This window comes from Poeciliopsis prolifica, unplaced genomic scaffold (assembly GCF_027474105.1).
Source record: "Poeciliopsis prolifica strain line A6 unplaced genomic scaffold, Auburn_PproV2 SCAFFOLD049, whole genome shotgun sequence".
NCBI classification, from domain to species: Eukaryota; Metazoa; Chordata; class Actinopteri; order Cyprinodontiformes; family Poeciliidae; genus Poeciliopsis; species Poeciliopsis prolifica.
The window spans coordinates 447547-468442 of record NW_026562424.1 but is presented as its reverse complement, the minus strand read 5'-3'; the positions used below and the strand labels follow the sequence as shown (position 1 = coordinate 468442).

The window sequence follows — 20896 nt, the reverse complement described above, 5'->3', positions numbered from 1 at the left end:
TCCTCTGTTTCAGCTCTTGACCCATTTCTGCACACGAGGTAATGAAGAACCAAAACTATCACATTTTTAAAACAACATTAAGTGATCAACAGGCCTGAGTAACTCTGGAGGAGCTGCAGGGAAACATGGCTCAGGTGGAAAGTCTGCTGAAAGGAAAAACACTCCACAAGTCTGCGAGTCTTCCTGCGGGAACAGGAAGCCGGTCAGAGCTGAAGACGGGAAATGAACAAGAGTTGAAGGATGAGGAGCCTGAACATCCAGACAGAGATATTATGGGATGCCATGTTGGGATGACTTCCTGGAGGCGGAGCTGCAGAAACAGCAGGAACTTTTAAAGAGACAGAGGCCCAATGTCAATGCCTTAAATTACAAAGTAGAATATATTTGATATTTAGAAAATTTTTATAATAACTGAAGGTAATATAGTTACTGCTTGTGATATAAAATGTAACTATGAACCTGGAAAACACGTAATGTTGCACAGCTGGTTCACAAAATATTCACTCCTTAATAAAAGCAACATTTTATTTGTCAAAACAAACACATGCAGAATTTCAATACTGTACATCACATAAAATGTTGATAAAACATGATAAAATATGAATCATTTTAGAATTAATCTGCACACTGTATCTTGAATTAGGCCTTTTAGCTGTAAACCGGAAGACGCCCATATAAGGAGCTGCGGTGGAACCTATAGACGTCCAGCTATAGGAGAGCAGGCAGCAGCTGGATTATTTAATCTGGATTATCCTGCAGCGTCACACATCTGGTAGTCTGGCAGGCGCACACAGCTGAGAGAGAGATTTTGGTCCAGAACCTCTCAGATGGAACCGGAACCAACAGCAGAACCAACCAGAGCTTCAGGCTCGGTGAGTCAAACGTTTTTATTCCTCCTTATTAAAAGCTTTGTTTTAAACTGAATTATTATTATTATGAACAGATGTGTCCAGGTCTCCATCTTTACAGATCTCAACTTTTCATTCCTACTTCTGCTCTTTGCGAATAAGTCATAAATTATTACTTTAATTAACTAATTAAAATATCAGGAAAATATATGAATAATGTCTGAAAGGTCAATTTAATATCACTTCAATAATGAAAATCTTGCTTTATTTACAAAAAGCCAAACTATTTCTGATCTTGATCCTGAAGTCGCAGTACCAAACTCCACCAGCAGGCGGCGCTCAGAGTGTTCTGGTCTGAAGTGGACTTTCTGTTTTCACTCATAATTTATTACATTATGAAATTATGAAGTCAAAAACTATTTTACAGGATTTTATGTTGGATGTTTAAATATGAAATTCATAATTATTTTATTGTTTAAACGTTCAGTTGATTTGTTGAGTTAGATCGTTTAGATTTATCTACATTATAATAAACATTATGATGATATTAGAGATGGGGTGAGGAGCTCGGTCATGCAGGAGGGGTCAGACTAGAGCTGCTGCTCCTCCACATGGAGAGGATCCCTGTGAGGCGTTCAGGTCCCACCGGGAGGAGAGGAAAACCAGGACACGCTGATCCCGGCCGGCCTGGAGCTAGAGGCTGGGAGAGGGAAGCCTGGGCCTCCATGCTTAGGCTGCTGACCCCGCGACCCCACCCTGATAAGGATGAATGGATGGATTATGGAATCACTTCATCAGTTTATGCATTACATTTTCCTTGTTTAAAATAATTTTACAATTATTGATTTATTTCACTTCATTGATTGATTGATTGTGCTCATGCGTGGCTCATCGCATCGTTTATCATTATTGTGGGAGATTTCTCATAAGAATTTACATTTTTAAGAAAATTATTAAATTCCAGTTCATGAAGAGTTAATTGTCAGGATTGTTGCTGTTTTCTATTTGGCTGAGAAACACCAATAAATATCAATAAACTCAAACAATATGCTGAAATATAATTAGTCTCTGCAGTTTAGTGAGGCTGCCCTGAAGAAGCCTGATTATTTATGAACACAGAACTAAAAACAGCTGAATAGGAGTTTATTATTCCACAAATGATCAGATTATCAGATTATCTGCTTCTGGTAAATTTATCTCCAAACTGCCAGAAATATTGACAGAAACAACAGAACATTTTAATCTGACAGATTTATTGTATTTATTGTTGCTGATGAAGTGATGAATCCCACACGAGCAGAAAATTTCCAGGGTGATTAACCAGAATTTGTAATCAGATTAGAGATTAATAAACTGCCGGATTAACTCCTAATTCTGTCAGCTGGACGGTTTCTACATTAAGTCTAGACCGACGATCCCTGTGAGGCGCTGGGTCTCCACAGGTCACTGACAGGAACCAGTAAACCCAGTAACAGTCATGAGAGGAAGCCGGCATACCCAGACAGAACCAGAACCCGACCAGAACCAGGACCCAACCAGAACCAGAACCCGACCAGAACCAGGACCCAGACAAAACCCGACCAGAACCAGGACCCGACCAGAACCAGGAACCAACCAGAACCAGGACCCAACCAGAACCAGGACCCGACCAGAACCAAACCCGACCAGAACCAGGACCCGACCAGAACCAGGACCCGACCAGAACCCGACCAGAACCAGAACCCGACCAGAACCAGGACCCGACCAGAACCAGAACCCGACCAGAACCCGACCAGAACCAGGACCCAGACAGAACCAGAACCCGACCAGAACCAGGACCCGACCAGAACCAGGACCCGACCAGAACCAGAACCCGACCAGAACCAGAACCCGACCAGAACCCGACCAGAACCAGAACCCGACCAGAACCAGGACCCGACCAGAACCAGGACCCGACCAGAACCAGGACCCAGAACCGGACCAGAACCAGGACCCGACCAGAACCAGAACCCGACCAGAACCAGAACCCGACCAGAACCCGACCAGAACCAGGACCCGACCAGAACCAGAACCCGACCAGAACCAGGACCCGACCAGAACCAGGACCCAGAACCGGACCAGAACCAGGACCCGACCAGAACCAGAACCCGACCAGAACCAGAACCCGACCAGAACCCGACCAGAACCAGAACCCGACCAGAACCCGACCAGAACCAGAACCCGACCAGAACCAGGACCCGACCAGAACCAGAACCCGACCAGAACCAGGACCCGACCAGAACCAGGACCCGACCAGAACCAGGACCCGACCAGAACCAGAACCCGACCAGAACCCGACCAGAACCAGGACCCGACCAGAACCAGAACCCGACCAGAACCAGGACCCGACCAGAACCAGGACCCGACCAGAACCAGGACCCGACCAGAACCAGAACCCGACCAGAACCCGACCAGAACCAGGACCCAGACAGAACCAGAACCCGACCAGAACCAGGACCCGACCAGAACCAGGACCCGACCAGAACCAGAACCCGACCAGAACCAGAACCCGACCAGAACCCGACCAGAACCAGAACCCGACCAGAACCAGGACCCGACCAGAACCAGGACCCGACCAGAACCAGGACCCAGAACCGGACCAGAACCAGGACCCGACCAGAACCAGAACCCGACCAGAACCAGAACCCGACCAGAACCCGACCAGAACCAGGACCCGACCAGAACCAGAACCCGACCAGAACCAGGACCCGACCAGAACCAGGACCCGACCAGAACCAGGACCCGACCAGAACCAGAACCCGACCAGAACCAGAACCCGACCAGAACCAGAACCCGACCAGAACCAGAACCCGACCAGAACCAGAACCCGACCAGAACCAGAACCCGACCAGAACCAGGACCCGACCAGAACCAGGACCCAGAACCGGACCAGAACCAGGACCCGACCAGAACCAGAACCCGACCAGAACCAGAACCCGACCAGAACCCGACCAGAACCAGGACCCGACCACAACCAGGACCCGACCAGAAACAGGACCCGACCAGAACCAGAACCCGACCAGAACCCGACCAGAACCAGAACCCGACCAGAACCAGAACCCGACCAGAACCAGGACCCGACCAGAACCAGGACCCGACCAGAAACAGGACCCGACCAGAACCAGAACCCGACCAGAACCCGACCAGAACCAGGACCCAGACAAAACCCGACCAGAACCAGGACCCGACCAGAACCAGGAACCAACCAGAACCAGAACCAGGACCCAGAACCGGACCAGAACCAGGACCCGACCAGAACCAGAACCAGGACCCAGAACCGGACCAGAACCAGGACCCGACCAGAACCAGGACCCAGACAGAACCAGGACCCGACCAGAACCAGGACCCAGAGCCAGAACCGGACCAGAACCAGGACCCAGAACCAGAACCAGAACCGGACCAGAACCAGGACCAGGACCCGACCAGAACCAGAACCCGACCAGAACCAGGACCCAGACAGAACCCGACCAGAACCAGGACCCGACCAGAACCAGAACCAGGACCCAGAACCGGACCAGAACCAGGACCCGACCAGAACCAGGACCAGGACCCAGAACCGGACCAGAACCAGGACCCGACCAGAACCAGGACCAGGACCCAGAACCGGACCAGAACCAGGACCCGACCAGAACCAGGACCCAGACAGAACCAGAACCCGACCAGAACCAGGACCCAGACAGAACCCGACCAGAACCAGGACCCGACCAGAACCAGGACCCAACCAGAACCAGGACCCGACCAGAACCAGGACCCAACCAGAACCAGGACCCGACCAGAACCAGGACCCGACCAGAACCAGAACCCGACCAGAACCAGAACCCGACCAGAACCCGACCAGAACCAGAACCCGACCAGAACCAGGACCCGACCAGAACCAGGACCCAGACAGAACCCGACCAGAACCAGGACCCAGAACCGGACCAGAACCAGAACCAGGACCAAGAACCCGACCAGAACCAGGACCCGACCAGAACCAGAACCAGGACCCAGAACCGGACCAGAACCAGGACCAGGACCAGAACCAGGACCCAGACAGAACCAGGACCCGACCAGAACCAGAACCAGAACCAGGACCCGACCAGAACCAGAACCAGACCAGAACCAGGACCCAGACAGAACCAGGACCCGACCAGAACCAGAACCAGGACCCAGAACCGGACCAGAACCAGGACCCGACCAGAACCAGGACCCAACCAGAACCAGAACCCGACCAGAACCCGACCAGAACCAGGACCCGACCAGAACCAGGACCCGACCAGAACCAGAACCAGGACCCAGAACCGGACCAGAACCAGGACCCGACCAGAACCAGAACCAGGACCCAGAACCGGACCAGAACCAGGACCCGACCAGAACCCGACCAGAACCAGGACCCAGAACCGGACCAGAACCAGAACCAGGACCCAGACAGAACCCGACCAGAACCAGGACCCGACCAGAACCAGAACCCGACCCGACCAGAACCAGGACCCAGACAGAACCCGACCAGAACCAGGACCCGACCAGAACCAGGACCCGACCAGAACCAGGACCCGACCAGAACCAGGACCCAGACAGGACCCGACCAGAACCAGAACCCGACCAGAACCAGGACCCAGAACCAGAACCAGGACCCAGACAGAACCCGACCAGAACCAGAACCAGGACCCAGAACCGGACCAGAACCAGGACCCGACCAGAACCAGGACCCAGACAGAACCCGACCAGAACCAGGACCCGACCAGAACCAGGACCCAACCAGAACCAGAACCCGACCAGAACCAGGACCCGACCAGAACCAGAACCCAACCAGAACCCGACCAGAACCAGGACCCGACCAGAACCAGGACCCGACCAGAACCAGGACCAGAACCAGAACCAGGACCCAGACAGAACCCGACCAGAACCAGAACCCGACCAGAACCAGGACCCAGACAGAACCCGACCAGAACCAGGACCCGACCAGAACCAGAACCCGACCAGAACCAGGACCCAGAACCAGAACCAGGACCCAGACAGAACCCGACCAGAACCAGAACCAGGACCCAGAACCGGACCAGAACCAGGACCCGACCAGAACCAGGACCCGACCAGAACCAGAACCCAACCAGAACCCGACCAGAACCAGGACCCGACCAGAACCAGGACCCAGACAGAACCCGACCAGAACCAGGACCCGACCAGAACCAGGACCCGACCAGAACCAGGACTCGACCAGAACCAGGACCCAACCAGAACCAGAACCCGACCAGAACCAGGACCCGACCAGAACCAGAACCAGGACCCAGAACCGGACCAGAACCAGGACCCGACCAGAACCAGGACCCAACCAGAACCAGAACCCGACCAGAACCAGGACCCGACCAGAACCAGAACCCAACCAGAACCCGACCAGAACCAGGACCCGACCAGAACCAGGACCCGACCAGAACCAGGACCCAGAACCAGAACCAGGACCCAGACAGAACCCGACCAGAACCAGAACCCGACCAGAACCAGGACCCAGACAGAACCCGACCAGAACCAGGACCCGACCAGAACCAGAACCCGACCAGAACCAGGACCCAGAACCAGAACCAGGACCCAGACAGAACCCGACCAGAACCAGAACCAGGACCAGAACCGGACCAGAACCAGGACCCGACCAGAACCAGGACCCGACCAGAACCAGAACCCAACCAGAACCCGACCAGAACCAGGACCCGACCAGAACCAGGACCCAGACAGAACCCGACCAGAACCAGGACCCGACCAGAACCAGGACCCGACCAGAACCAGGACTCGACCAGAACCAGGACCCAACCAGAACCAGAACCCGACCAGAACCAGGACCCGACCAGAACCAGAACCAGGACCCAGAACCGGACCAGAACCAGGACCCGACCAGAACCAGGACCCAGACAGAACCCGACCAGAACCAGGACCCGACCAGAACCCGACCAGAACCAGGACCCAGAACCGGACCAGAACCAGGACCAGGACCCAGACAGAACCCGACCAGAACCAGAACCCGACCAGAACCAGGACCCAGACAGAACCCGACCAGAACCAGGACCCGACCAGAACCAGAACCCGACCAGAACCAGGACCCAGAACCAGAACCAGGACCCAGACAGAACCCGACCAGAACCAGAACCAGGACCCAGAACCGGACCAGAACCAGGACCCGACCAGAACCAGGACCCGACCAGAACCAGAACCCAACCAGAACCCGACCAGAACCAGGACCCGACCAGAACCAGGACCCAGACAGAACCCGACCAGAACCAGGACCCGACCAGAACCAGGACCCGACCAGAACCAGGACTCGACCAGAACCAGGACCCAACCAGAACCAGAACCCGACCAGAACCAGGACCCGACCAGAACCAGAACCAGGACCCAGAACCGGACCAGAACCAGGACCCGACCAGAACCAGGACCCAGACAGAACCCGACCAGAACCAGGACCCGACCAGAACCCGACCAGAACCAGGACCCAGAACCGGACCAGAACCAGGACCAGGACCCAGACAGAACCCGACCAGAACCAGAACCCGACCAGAGCTGCTTCAACAGATGCATGCATAATGTAGAGCATAAATAAGTAAACGCTGATTGAGCTGCAGCCGCTCCGACCTGCAGACTCAGGATGGAAAGTTGATGGGAATCAGCTTTAGCTCCTAATCCTGCTGGATGATTTGTCAGATTTTACAGTAAAATCCTGATTTAACCGTAATCTGGGTTTGTTGGTGGCTGTGAGCGTTCAGAGCAGGAGTGGATAAAGAAGGGTTAGGGGTAAGAAACCGGCAGCAGCTTCTCCGGTTTAGCGCTCAGGAAACGAAACGGTGGCTCAGTGGTTCTGGTGCTGCAGCTTCCCGCCCCACCAGGGGGCGCTCTGGGACTCAGCCCGGCCCTCAGGCTCTTCCCCTCCTCCATGTTGGGAGAAGAGATTATAGCGACTCCACCAGCTGCTTGGTTCACATTGTGCCGCGCAGCTTTTTAATGCCGTTACGTAAATGCGATCAGTTGGAAGTCGGGTTAACTTGCATCCAGAGCTGCAGCCACGGCGGCTCTGATCGCTGCGGTTTCCTCTCGGCTGGAAACAGCAGCGATCAGGTCCAGGATTCCAGACGCTTTAAGTCGTGACGGGAAATGAGCCGCTGATCATTTGACCAGCAGCAAAACTCATGTCTGCTTTTCTGACTCACAGTTTCTGTTTTTAAATGTTTGATCGGCCTCCATTCAGCTTCTCCTCACTTCATCACTAAACATTCAAACGTTATTGACATTTCCTGCCTCAATATGAAGAATGAGTCTGAATCAGACGTTTGGATCAAACTCCAGGCCCAGTTGTCCCAGTTGCCCCAGTTGTCCCAGTTGCCCCAGTTGTCCCAGTTGTCCCAGTTGCCCCAGTTGTCCCAGTTGTCCCAGTTGCCCCAGTTGTCCCAGTTGCCCCAGTTGTCCCAGTTGCCCCACTTGTCCCAGTTGCCCCAGTTGTCCCAGTTGCCCCAGTTGTCCCAGTTGCCCCAGTTGTCCCAGTTGCCCCAGTTGTCCCAGTTGTCCCAGTTGCCCCAGTTGCCCCAGTTGTCCCAGTTGCCCCAGTTGTCCCAGTTGTCCCAGTTGCCCCACTTGTCCCAGTTGCCCCACTTGTCCCAGTTGCCCCAGTTGTCCCAGTTGCCCCAGTTGTCCCAGTTGTCCCAGTTGCCCCAGTTGTCCCAGTTGTCCCAGTTGCCCCAGTTGTCCCAGTTGCCCCAGTTGTCCCAGTTGCCCCAGTTGTCCCAGTTGCCCCAGTTGTCCCAGTTGTCCCAGTTGTCCCAGTTGCCCCAGTTGTCCCAGTTGCCCCAGTTGTCCCAGTTGCCCCAGTTGTCCCAGTTGCCCCAGTTGTCCCAGTTGTCCCAGTTGCCCCAGTTGTCCCAGTTGCCCCAGTTGTCCCAGTTGTCCCAGTTGCCCCAGTTGTCCCAGTTGTCCCAGTTGCCCCAGTTGCCCCAGTTGTCCCAGTTGTCCCAGTTGCCCCAGTTGTCCCAGTTGTCCCAGTTGCCCCAGTTGTCCCAGTTGCCCCAGTTGCCCCAGTTGTCCCAGTTGCCCCAGTTGTCCCAGTTGTCCCAGTTGTCCCAGTTGCCCCAGTTGTCCCAGTTGTCCCAGTTGCCCCAGTTGTCCCAGTTGCCCCAGTTGTCCCAGTTGTCCCAGTTGCCCCAGTTGTCCCAGTTGCCCCAGTTGTCCCAGTTGTCCCAGTTGCCCCAGTTGTCCCAGTTGTCCCAGTTGCCCCAGTTGTCCCAGTTGCCCCAGTTGTCCCAGTTGTCCCAGTTGCCCCAGTTGTCCCAGTTGTCCCAGTTGCCCCAGTTGTCCCAGTTGCCCAGTTCCCAGTTGTCCCAGTTGTCCCAGTTGCCCCAGTTGTCCCAGTTGTCCCAGTTGCCCCAGTTGTCCCAGTTGCCCCAGTTGTCCCAGTTGTCCCAGTTGCCCCAGTTGTCCCAGTTGTCCCAGTTGTCCCAGTTGTCCCAGTTGCCCCAGTTGTCCCAGTTGCCCCAGTTGTCCCAGTTGCCCCAGTTGTCCCAGTTGCCCCAGTTGCCCCAGTTGTCCCAGTTGCCCCAGTTGTCCCAGTTGCCCCAGTTGCCCCAGTTGTCCCAGTTGTCCCAGTTGCCCCAGTTGTCCCAGTTGTCCCAGTTGTCCCAGCTTCAGAGGGAAACTGAGCCTGAAGCTCATCAGTCTGGAGTTGGCTGCATTCAGACACAAGTTAATGCCTGGTTGGTGCTTTTTGCAGAAGTGAGTGAGAGAAGCAGTCCTTGGTCTCTGACTGCTGACCGGGTTTGTCTTCTGCTGACCCACAGGTTTGGACATGCGAAGCAGAGAAATGGCGGATGATGGGAAAAGCGGGGAGGGAGGAGGCAGGAAGGACACAGGCGAGGGCAGCAGGTCTTTTCATGACCCTCACCAGTCGCGGGGGATCGTGATCCATCTGACCGGCACCGAAGGGGAGTGGGACAGCTTGGAGGACGATGAGCTCATCTTCCCCCTGGAGCACGGCGAGGAGAAGCCGCTTCCTACAGAGGACGACAGAGGCTTGAAGTCCCAGAACTTCTATGTTCCTCTCTCCCCGTCATTGCCTGGTTCCCCGGGGAACTGCTCTGCAGCGCCCCCTAGCTTCCTCTCCCCAGGCCCGCGGCCCTCGGCCGGCCTCGTCAAGTCGCTCTCCACGGAGCTTGAGCCGAAAGACGGCTCCACCCTGAGACCCAAGCCTCTCCTCAGCCTGGTGAAGTCCATCTCCACGGAGCTGTCCCACTCGGAGCCGGAAGTGTCTCAGTCCAGATCGGACTCCCGTCTCAACCTCCACCTGTGGAAACAGCTGACCCAAACCAAACCTGGGCGCGGCGGGGACTCCCGCACGGCCCCGCCGTCCCCCAGCGCGGAGGGCCTGCGGGGGGGCTTCTTCAAGGTGGAGGACACGAAGAGGAAGCTGTCGGAGGCCATGCATGAGCCTCTGAGCTGCATGTTCAGCAGGATCCTGGGGGAAGACGGCGCAGGAAGCCCCAAGCAGCAGGGCAGGGCCGCGGCGGCTCAGCGGGGGAGGGACGGCGGCCATGACCCCGTCCTGGACCCCGTCCTGGACCCCGTCCTGCCAGAGTCTCCGGCGGGGACCGCAAGGAGACCAGATGGAGACGTACTGCCCGTGTTGGACTGGCCGTCGGTGGGCGCGCGGCCCTGCGGGCGGCCCGCTCGTCGCGACGCGCGGCCCGCTGATCGCCGCAGAGACCCGGAGCTGGAAATATGCCATGATGATGACACGATGCAGGTGTTCGCCATTGAAGCTCCCAGCGGGGCCGGGAGGCCGCCTGGAGCTCCAGCAGCGAACACTTCCGGGTCCGGACCGGATCCTCAGCCTCCGCCACGCATGAGTCTCCTCTGCGTGGCGGTTCTGTCCTACGGATACTTCGTGCTTCCTGTGGGCCCGTACGTGTCGGGCCTGGCGTTGGGCCTGGCTCTGGGCTTCCTGCTCGGCCTGTTCCTCGTGCGGCTCGGTTCGTCCGGCTCGGCTGAGGCGCACAGACCCGCGGCGGTTCGGTTCCCGGGCGGCTCCAGCGCGGAGCCCGGCGCCCTGCAGGTAGGCGGGCTGCCGGCTACAGGCCGAACTTCCTCCCCGAACTTCCTTCCCGAACTTCCTTCCCGAACTTCCTCCCCGAACTTCCTCCCACTGTCTGGATTCATGGCTCACATTCTCACAAACTGCTGCTCTAAATGTCACAGGTTGAGTTTGGACCGAAGCCTTTTGCTCAACATTTGCTGTTCGAGTGAAACCCCCCACCCCCGCAGTCCGACACTCATCATCATGCTATTCATTCTGTGCCTCTCTGGCTCAGAATAATGTTTGTCTTCTCAGACAAGTGATGAAAGTATTGGAGGACGATGAGCTACCACTTCCTGGTAGCAGTAGTTCACCTACTGCTACCAGGAAGTGGACTACCAAAATAGCTGTCTCTTCATGTCATCTCTGTCTTTGTTTCAGCATTTCAGCTGAAAACAAAATGCAGTTCAGCAACATGTTGCATCAGCAGCAACTCCACTTTTATTTTGAAAAGCTACTTTTGCTTATTGGCAAGTAGATTCACATATTTAGTTTGAAAATATGACATTTAGAAGTGAATAAATGAATAAGACCTAAAAATGAATCCCATTTTTCCTCTTATTGCAGGAAAATGAAATCATTGCTAATTTTTGCCGCTTTGGTCCTTCTGCCTCTGATTTCAGATTCTCATATGCAGCTGAGATCATAAATCATCTGTTATTACATTTTCAGACATGTCATCCAAAAACACTGAAGGAACAGATTCACAGAAAACTCATAACTTGGATCTTTTTATTCGACTTTGTTTCTTTTCGTCTCCTGCTGATTAAACTGAAGGTCGGGTCACAAGTTTTCATACCAGAGGTCATCAGAGGTCACATCTGCTGGAGGTTGAACAGAACCGAAGGTCTGCAGTGGATTCAGGCTGCATGAACACCAACAATCTGGTTCTGGTTACAAACATTTCATCTCCAGGACCAGAACTCAACCTGAACAGAACCGCGCTGCTGTTATCTGAGGGGAGCGCCGGGCCGCTTCCCGTCCTCCATCACAAGTTTTATTAAAGCAACGCGAGTCCAGAACATCAGGCGCCCGGGTCCAGCCAGGCCCGTCAGAACCGGAGCGGCTCTTTCTGACTGAGCCCGACAGCCGGCTGCAGCAGGCCTCAGAGGCTGGAGGAGGAGGTCAGAGGTCGTCATCGGCAGCTCCATGGAGGATGAAAACGCTGTAGAAGGATAATCTCTGTCCTGGTTGAAAGCTCCAAACTCAGAAAAGTTTCAAGTCCTTTTTAATCTTTTTATCGTCTGGGTTTGTTTTAGCTTCATGCTCGTCTAACGCAGCTGATCCGTTACGTCGCCCAAAGGGAAACTAAATGTTTTTAGATCCTCCAAGTTTATTGCTGAGAGCAGGAAGGGGCTCCTGTAGCAGTCAATGTTTCAGCGAGTCTGCAGAGGCCTCTGACTGAAGACTGCCTGGTCTCATGCTAACATGCTAGCAGCTCATTGGGCAGCAGAGTTGATATTCCACAGTGACATCACCGGTTGCTCTGCTGATCCTCCTCCTTTGCTTTTGGAGGAATAGTGATCCAGTCAGCAGAGCCAACAGAGCTACTATCATGTTCATCACTATTATTATAATTGTAATCATAAACATTCTCATGATGATTGACCTGCTCAGCAGCTTCCTGAGGCTCAGCAGCTCTTCAACCTGCTGTCGCCTTCAGGGTTGGATGAACGAGATCCAGGATTACGACCCAGAAATCTTCCACCCGGCTCTGACTCACTCCGTGTTCGCCACGCTGCAGGGCTGCAGCCTCCGGCTGGATTACCCACGCTGCAACATCAGGCGCCGCACCGTGCGCGGCGACGACCCGCCGCAGGAAGTCAGCTTCATCAAGACGCGCTGCTTCCAGCTGGCAGAGAGCAAAGTAAGACCTGAACGTTTCACTTCACTTCTCTTTCTTAATGCAGATTCCTGCTCCGCGTTCAGGAGCCGGAAATTCAACTGACTGATGGAAAAGTGAGGCAGTAACTATGGAGAGCCAATCCTGCCAGAATGATAATACAGAACTGTAAAAAGAAACTCGACTAATAAGCAAAAGATGAGAAATATTGTAAATGAATAAATGCTGGCAGTGATTGTATTACACAGAGACAAATGTATGCCTCTGTATTAGCTTATTTATTTAATCACCGTTTTTATGAATCATCATTTTCAAAACAAGCAGAAATAAAAAGCTTTGAAGACAAAAACATTTAAATCTGATAACAGACAAAAATCAGAAATAAGGTGATTATATTCATTCAGAAATCAAAGCAGAAAAAGTTTTTGTTTTACTGCAGAGTTCCACAGGTAAACATGTGGTTCTGGTTCTGATGGGTCTGGTTCTGGTTCTGATGGGTCTGGTTCTTCATCATGATGCCTCCTTCCTGAAGGTCTTCCTCCTGCCGGCGGCGCTGGCTCGGAAGAGAGTCTGGAACCCCAAGTATCCCATCTGCATCCAGCTTGGAGCAGAGGAGGACGGAACCGGGTCAGAACAGAACCTAGGTTCTGATCCGGCACAGACTTCCTCCACTCAACCTGGCGCCGCCCCGCCTGCGCTCTACCTGTTCGGAAGGACGGGCCGGGAGAAGGAGGAGTGGTTCCGCCATCTCCTGCTGGCGTCTGCGATCCGGGACGGGCCGAGCCCCGGCCGGTCCAAACGACCCGGTAACAAACGCCTCCAGTTCTGGACACAAAAAGAGCAGAAAGTCTCCTGGGAAATCATCCTCAGGAATAAATGCTGACAGAACCAGAACTACTGAGAGTCCAAATACTGCAGCGGGTCGGGAAGCGGGTCGGGAAGCGGGTCGGGTGTTGGTAAAGTCACACAGTCAGAGATTAACAGCAGTAATATAGTTAAATATGGACAAGAGAAACATGGAGGATCATTTTCACTTTTTCATTCGGAAATAAATGTAACTTTCAAATTAAATATTTAGTTGGGAAGCTCAACATTTAGTATGTAAACTAAAAATTAATCCTAATATAAATGTTTTGCTTCAATCTAAATATTTAGTTAGATAAAGCCACTAATGTAAAGATAAGATAATTTTTTTAATTTACCTGGATTCTTCAGAGAATAATCAGCTGCAGAACAGAAAAACCTAAAATACTAAAGAACAGAGCAAAACCATCAGGAAGATTAAAACTGATGAACTGAACATGAAAAGCCAGGAAGAAACCAGGAAGTGGAAAATGGCTCCGACAGATGAGGACAATGTGGTTGATCCACAGAAAAACAGGCTCAATTTCACCTCAGATTAAAATGAAAGATTTCAGATTTTATAGGAATTATTAAGGGTGCAAATAATTTCCTCACATATTAATTGACTCAAATAAAGGCTGGGTTAATGTGATATTATTATATTGTAATCAAATCTGCATTTCTTATCAAATGTTTGCCAGAAACCAGGTTTCTCAAAAAATATGTAATTTCACCCCATTTCATTAAACAGTGAAATAATTATATTGTATCATTCAGAAAGTATATTACATTATTCAGTCAGACATTTAATGATATACTTATTTATTTCATAATGTATTGTCTAATTTGTCTCTTTTGGGCCTCCATACACATCACTATGATTCATAATGAGACGGTTTATTTACGGTTTATGAGGTAAAATGAGACAAAGTGCTGCAGTAGGTCTGCCAGGCCAGTCGGTGGCGCTGTAACACAAACCAGGTTTCTAAACTGATGGTTCCTGGTCTCCCATGATGCTGAATCTGACTCAGCCTAAAATACTAAGATCATTTGTGGATCCACCTGATGGTTTCCGTGCAGAAATCATTTTGCGGCCCTCATGTTGGGAACCTCTGCTCCTGTCTGAGGTAACATCCAGAAACTCGCTTTCTCTGCAGCAGATCTCTGTCCTTCAGGCACTCCGTCCCAGAGCGTCCCCGTCCCCAGGAGCCGAGGCCCCAGCAGCAGCGACGACGACAGCGCCACGCCCGCCACGCCCACCACGCCTACAGCCTCCTTCGGTCCTGCACTTCCCTGCAGCACCACCGGGGGTCTTTCTGCACTCGACTATCACAGCTACATGGCCCGCCTCCTGGCTGCACACGAGGCCACGCCCCCATGCAGCCCCGGGGCTAGCCGCGCAGAGGCTAGCCCCAAGGCTAACACCACCGTAAGCTAGAAGAGATTTTATTTCCTGTGAATGGATCTGGAGCGACTCTTGGCTCTGCTTTCTTTCTCAGTGTACCTGCAATCAGGCCACGCCCCCCGGAGATGGTCCCACCTCCTGGGTCAATGCTCTGATTGGCCGGATCTTCTGGGACTTCCTGCGAGAGAAGCAGTGGGCCGACGCCGTCGCCTATAAGATCCAAAAGAAGCTGAGCAGAATCAGAGTGAGGCTGCCAAGCATCGATACGTCAGAAACGTATCGATACGTCAGAAACTGACGGCTTCCTCTTCCTGCAGCTGCCTTACTTCATGAACGAGCTGACGCTGACCGAGCTGGACATGGGCTGCAGCATGCCACACATCATGGCCGCCTCCAGGCCAGAGGTCAACCACAGAGGTCAGCTCAGCCTCAGAAGATGCCAACACTTCAATGTATTTGATTAGTTAAATGTTAACGCATTTTGTTCTGAAACGTCTAAATCTGTCCATCCTGTTTTCTGTCTGGTTCCTCTCCACTTCTGAGTGTTTTTTAATCCCTCTCCACCAGGAGTCAGACTGCCCCCTGCTGGCTGCTGGGTTCACAGCATTACTACAGTCATTTTGGGAAAATAAAAAGCAATAAGGCCACTGAATACATTTAACACACTGCAAGCCAATTGGATCAAATGCAATTGGTTGTTTATTCTATTTTACACATTAAGATTCTGCCTAAAACCATGAAGATGCTAAAGCTACATCGCTAACAGCAGCAATGGAAGCTGATTCTCAGTTCGTTTCTGCTTCTAAACGATCTGATTGGACGATGGAAAACACTGTTTTTGTGCTAACAGCAGTTAGCCTATCAGCAAAGCTATGCAAGCCTAAAATAGCATCTGAATGGTAACGTGTAGCAGCTAATCCTACAACAACCTGAAGATTAAAAACCAGAAATATTTTATGTTCAGATCTGATCATATTCATTCAATAATTTATCAGAAAAAAAGAGAATTGAAATTTAAAGGATCATAGATGCTTAATTACTTACAGAATCTGCAATTAACCAGATTCATATTTTAATCTAATTCCAACTCTGATAAATATAAAAGTCAGTGGCCTTATACGGAGTATCCAGAGGTCATCCTTCCACCAGATCTTCCCTTCTCCTTCAGCTTCTAAAGAAAGGGAAAGGATTGAGATGATTCTGACCCGATCTTCTCAGCCAGACCCGGGATCAGATTAAGCACCATGACCTTTGGCCTGTCTTGTCAGTTTGGTGTTGAGCTGCTTTGTGCGCCCCCTGCAGGCCTGTGGGTGCAGCTCCAGCTGGTTTACACCGGGAACCTGCAGATGACGCTGCAGACCAAGTTCAACCTGACCAAGCTGGGCAAAGAGAGCAGAGAGGAGACGGTGCAGAGCGGCCCCGAAGCTGGAGGCCCCAGGTCACACACACACACACACACACACACACACACACACACACACACACACACACACACACACACACACACAGAGACACACAGACACACACACACACACACAGAGACACACAGACACACACACACACACACACAGAGACACACAGACACACACACACACAGAGACACACACACACACACACACACCACAGAGACACACAGACACACACACACACACAGAGACACACAGACACACACACACACACACACACACACACACACACACACAGAGACACACACACACACACAGACACACACAGACACACACCCCCACACCCCACACACAGACACACACACACACAGAGACACACACACACACACACACAGAGACACACACACACAGAGACACACACACACACACACACACACCCCCACACACAGACACACACACACACAGAGACACACAGGCACACACACACAGACACACACACACAGAGACACACACACACAGAGACACACACACACACAGACACACACACACACAGACACACACAGAGAGAGACACACAGGCACACACACAGAGACACACACACACACACACAGAGACACACACACACACACACACACCCCCACACACACACACACACACCACAGAGACACACACACACACAGAGACACACACACAGACACACACACACACACACACACCCCCACACACAGACACACACACACACAGAGACACACACACACACACACACACACACACACACAGAGACACACACACACAGAGACACACACACACACACACACACAGAGACACACACACACAGAGACACACACACACACAGACACACACACACAGAGACACACAGGCACACACACAGAGACACACAGAGACACACACACACACACACACAGACACACACACACACACACACACACACACACACACACAGACACACACACACACACACACACACACACAGAGACACACAGACACAGAGACACACACACACACACACACACACACACACACACACACACACACACAGAGACACACAGACACAGAGACACACACACACACACACACACACACACACAGTCACACACACACACACACACACACACAGACACACACACACACACACACACACACACACACACAGACACACACACACACACACACACACACAGAGACACACAGACACAGAGACACACACACACACACACAGAGACACACACACACACACAGAGACACACACTCATTCCTGTATTGAGGCTGTTTTCAAGCATCTCTGGTTTTTTGTTTTATGACGATTCGGCTGCTTTTTTTTCAGAAACAGGAAGTTTTGAAACATAAATATTAATCGTTGTGTCTGACTCCTGCTGGCGTCTGATTGGCCAGTCTCCCCTGCTGCTGGCCTCTGATTGGCTGTTGCCTGTGGTCTTTAGCTGCAGGCCCGTCCTCAGCGTGTTGGCGGACAGCGATGAAGAGTCGTCCAGCGCTGCTTCTTCTGACGAAGAGGAGCTGCTGCTGTCGGAGTCTCACTGTCCATCCGGGGAGAAAGGCTCAGTGGCGCCCCCCGAAGGGTAAACACACACTGTCACGCTGCTGCTCCCGGGCTAAAGCCAGAAACCATCACACGCCGACTCACTGAAACAGAAAAACCACATTCTCTAATTTTATTACCGCAAAATCCTATTAGTGTGGAGTGCATATATATGCAGTGTTTCTGGATCACCCTGCACTTGTCATTTTTGCCAGTTTTCTTAGCAAAATAGAAGAGCAGCAGTGAGATTGGAGGGACTGGACTTTGACTAGGCCACGTTCTGCTGTAATCACGTGGCTCTTAAAACAAATAAAACAAGTTTGTGATTTATAAAAGGTGAAATGGACAGAAATAAGCTCATCTGTTTCTGCAGCTGTATGTCATATATTCATTTTGAATGAAAAAGGTTGCTGACCCCTGACCTCTGGTTTTCTACCCAGTCTCAGCTCTGATTTATTTTGGGGTAACAGAGTGAAAGGTGCTCTCCACATTTTTCAGGTTTTTATTAAGCAACAATCAATCAATACATAAACCTCAGTGTGTGAATACTTTCTGAAATCATTTTCATAAAAGGTGAAATCGGTGAAGTTTGTCCTGCTCCTCCTCTGACCCGGCTGGTGTTCCGCAGGGCTGGCGGAGGAAGAACCGGGAGGAAGATTTTAAGATTTGTGGACAAAATCACCAAATCCAAGTGTTTCCAGCGAGCGGCGGAGAGCGAGTTCATCAGGAGGAAGTTTGAGGATTTGTCCAACACGCCGCTGTTGCTGTCGGTGGAGGTCCGGGAACTGTCCGGCACGCTGGTGGTCAACATCCCAGCGCCCCCTACTGACAGGATCTGGTACGGCAGACACATGCAGACGATGGAGAGGAGGATTTAAACCTTCCTGGGTTGCTGAGAGGGCCTGCCCTGCCCTGCCCTGCCCTGGGGTTAAAGGTCACCCAGTCTCAAAGACTAGCAGCTTGTTTTGCGAATATTAAAATTTTGTTTACATTATCACCAAGTGGTGAATGTTTACACAGCGCCTCCTAGCTGTGTGTCCAGGAGGAACAGAGGAAGAGCTTCACACACAAACTCAATACTCCGGCTGCAGAATCACATTCATAAAATCTTTACTGCTTTTGGAAAGACGGAGGAGCCATTTTTAGTTTTCCTAAAAATATAGTTAAAATTGTGTCAAGAAGCTGATTCTTCATCTTTAATGTTGAGGCTCAACTTTCAACAGCCTGACGGCGCAGCAGCCGCAGCTTCATCGACTTCCTGTAAAAAACCTCCAGCTGAACATGAAGTGACCAGAGATCAATGATCTGATCACAATCTGATCACGATCTGATCATAATCTGATCACAATCTGATCACGATCTGATCATAATCTGATCACAATCTGATCATAATCTGATCACAATCCAATCATAATCTGATTACAATCTGCATCATGTGAAATCATTTTCTCCCTTTTCCTTCCATCCTGTGGTTTTTGCAGCATTCCGGTCTCAGACCCGTTTCCTCCGTCTCCTCTGCAGGTACAGCTTCTGCGCGCCGCCCAAACTGGACCTGCATGTTTGCCCCAAGCTGGGGCAGCGGGAGCTGAGCTTCTGCCCGGTGAGCGACTGGATCGAGAAGAAGCTCCAGGACGAGTTCCAGGTGAGGAAGATAAAAACCTCCTCTTGTTCTGATCCGAGTCCTCATGTTTCCTTTGCTTTGCTCTGTTTCCTGCTCAGAAAGTGTTTGTGCTGCCAAACATGGACGACATTTCCGTCCCGCTGATGCATGCTGGGATGGACGAGTTCCTCAGTCCCTGCGGGGAGGATCCGGCCGCCGCTCACCGCTAGTGCCTCGCTGCTGATGGAAACCAGGAAGAACCCAGTAAAACCAGTACACTCTTCGTCCACATGTCAATCGTCTGATTTTAGTTACTTATTCAACATAAATCAGTTTTATTCTGGAATATTAGATGTGAAACATTCAGAAATAAAAGCTTTTTAAATTAATATGTGGATATTTATTCTTCCACTTTAGAGACGAAAATCATCTCCATAGAAACACAATATAATAAACCATAAAGGCTCCAAAACGTCGTGTTGACAAGCCAATAATCAGTTGGACTATTCCCGCGTTCAGCCGCCGCGTTCAGCCGCCGCCGCGTTCAGCCGCCGCCGCGTTCAGCCGCCGCCGCGTTCAGCCGCCGCCGCGTTCAGCCGCCGCCGCGTTCAGCCGCCGCCGCGTTCAGCCGCCGCCGCGTTCAGCCGCCGCCGCGTTCAGCCGCCGCCGCGTTCAGCCGCCGCCGCGTTCAGCCGCCGCGTTCAGCCGCCTAGGTTTTGACATCAGGTGAGTCGTGGAGAAAATCTAAACTAAATAAAGCCGTTCTGAAAAATAATTGAGTTTTTTCTTTTTTCACCAAATTAGAAATGGAAGCAAATTAACGTCTTTCTGTTGTTTTATTAATTTCATTTCCATCGTTTCACACAAACAGCTGCTGCTGATTCGCTGACATGTCGTCTGATTGATTCATATCTCACTTTAACGTTTGTGTTCAGTAACAGTTTCATGAAAAATGCAGCTTTTATTTTGGTTTTGCACTTCCTCTTCTCAGAAAGAATGTGTAAACTTAAATATGTAGCTGGCTAACTAAATATTTGGTTTGAAGCTAAATAAATATTTACCTTTGAACATTTATAAATGAGTGAATAAAAACGCGGTGAAATTTGAATGAAAATGAATCTTTTATTGTCTCATTTCAGATGACGTAGATTAAATTACTGCTAGTCGTTTCTGACGACAAAAATCTGCATTTGATGCAGAACTGATTCCTTTGGAATAATGAAAATAAATAATCCTCATGTTTCATATTTTCTGCCTTCCCATCTAAGACGTGATATTAATCTAATGTCCAAAGATC

The 20896-nt window shown here is 51.4% G+C and overlaps 1 protein-coding gene across 1 annotated transcript; it reads left to right on the top strand.

Moving 5' to 3' along the window:
* Nucleotides 1-633: 633 nt before the first annotated feature.
* On the top strand, nt 634-19988 carry tex2l (testis expressed 2, like). Its single transcript, XM_055057843.1, has 12 exons — nt 634-872; nt 9653-10923; nt 12608-12811; nt 13320-13593; nt 14806-15059; nt 15130-15279; nt 15353-15452; nt 16338-16473; nt 17902-18039; nt 18628-18837; nt 19521-19641; nt 19719-19988. Exons 2-12 carry the CDS (start codon nt 9661-9663, stop codon nt 19827-19829), a joined length of 2961 nt encoding a protein of 986 aa, XP_054913818.1. The 5' UTR covers nt 634-872; nt 9653-9660; the 3' UTR covers nt 19830-19988.
* Nucleotides 19989-20896: the final 908 nt, after the last annotated feature.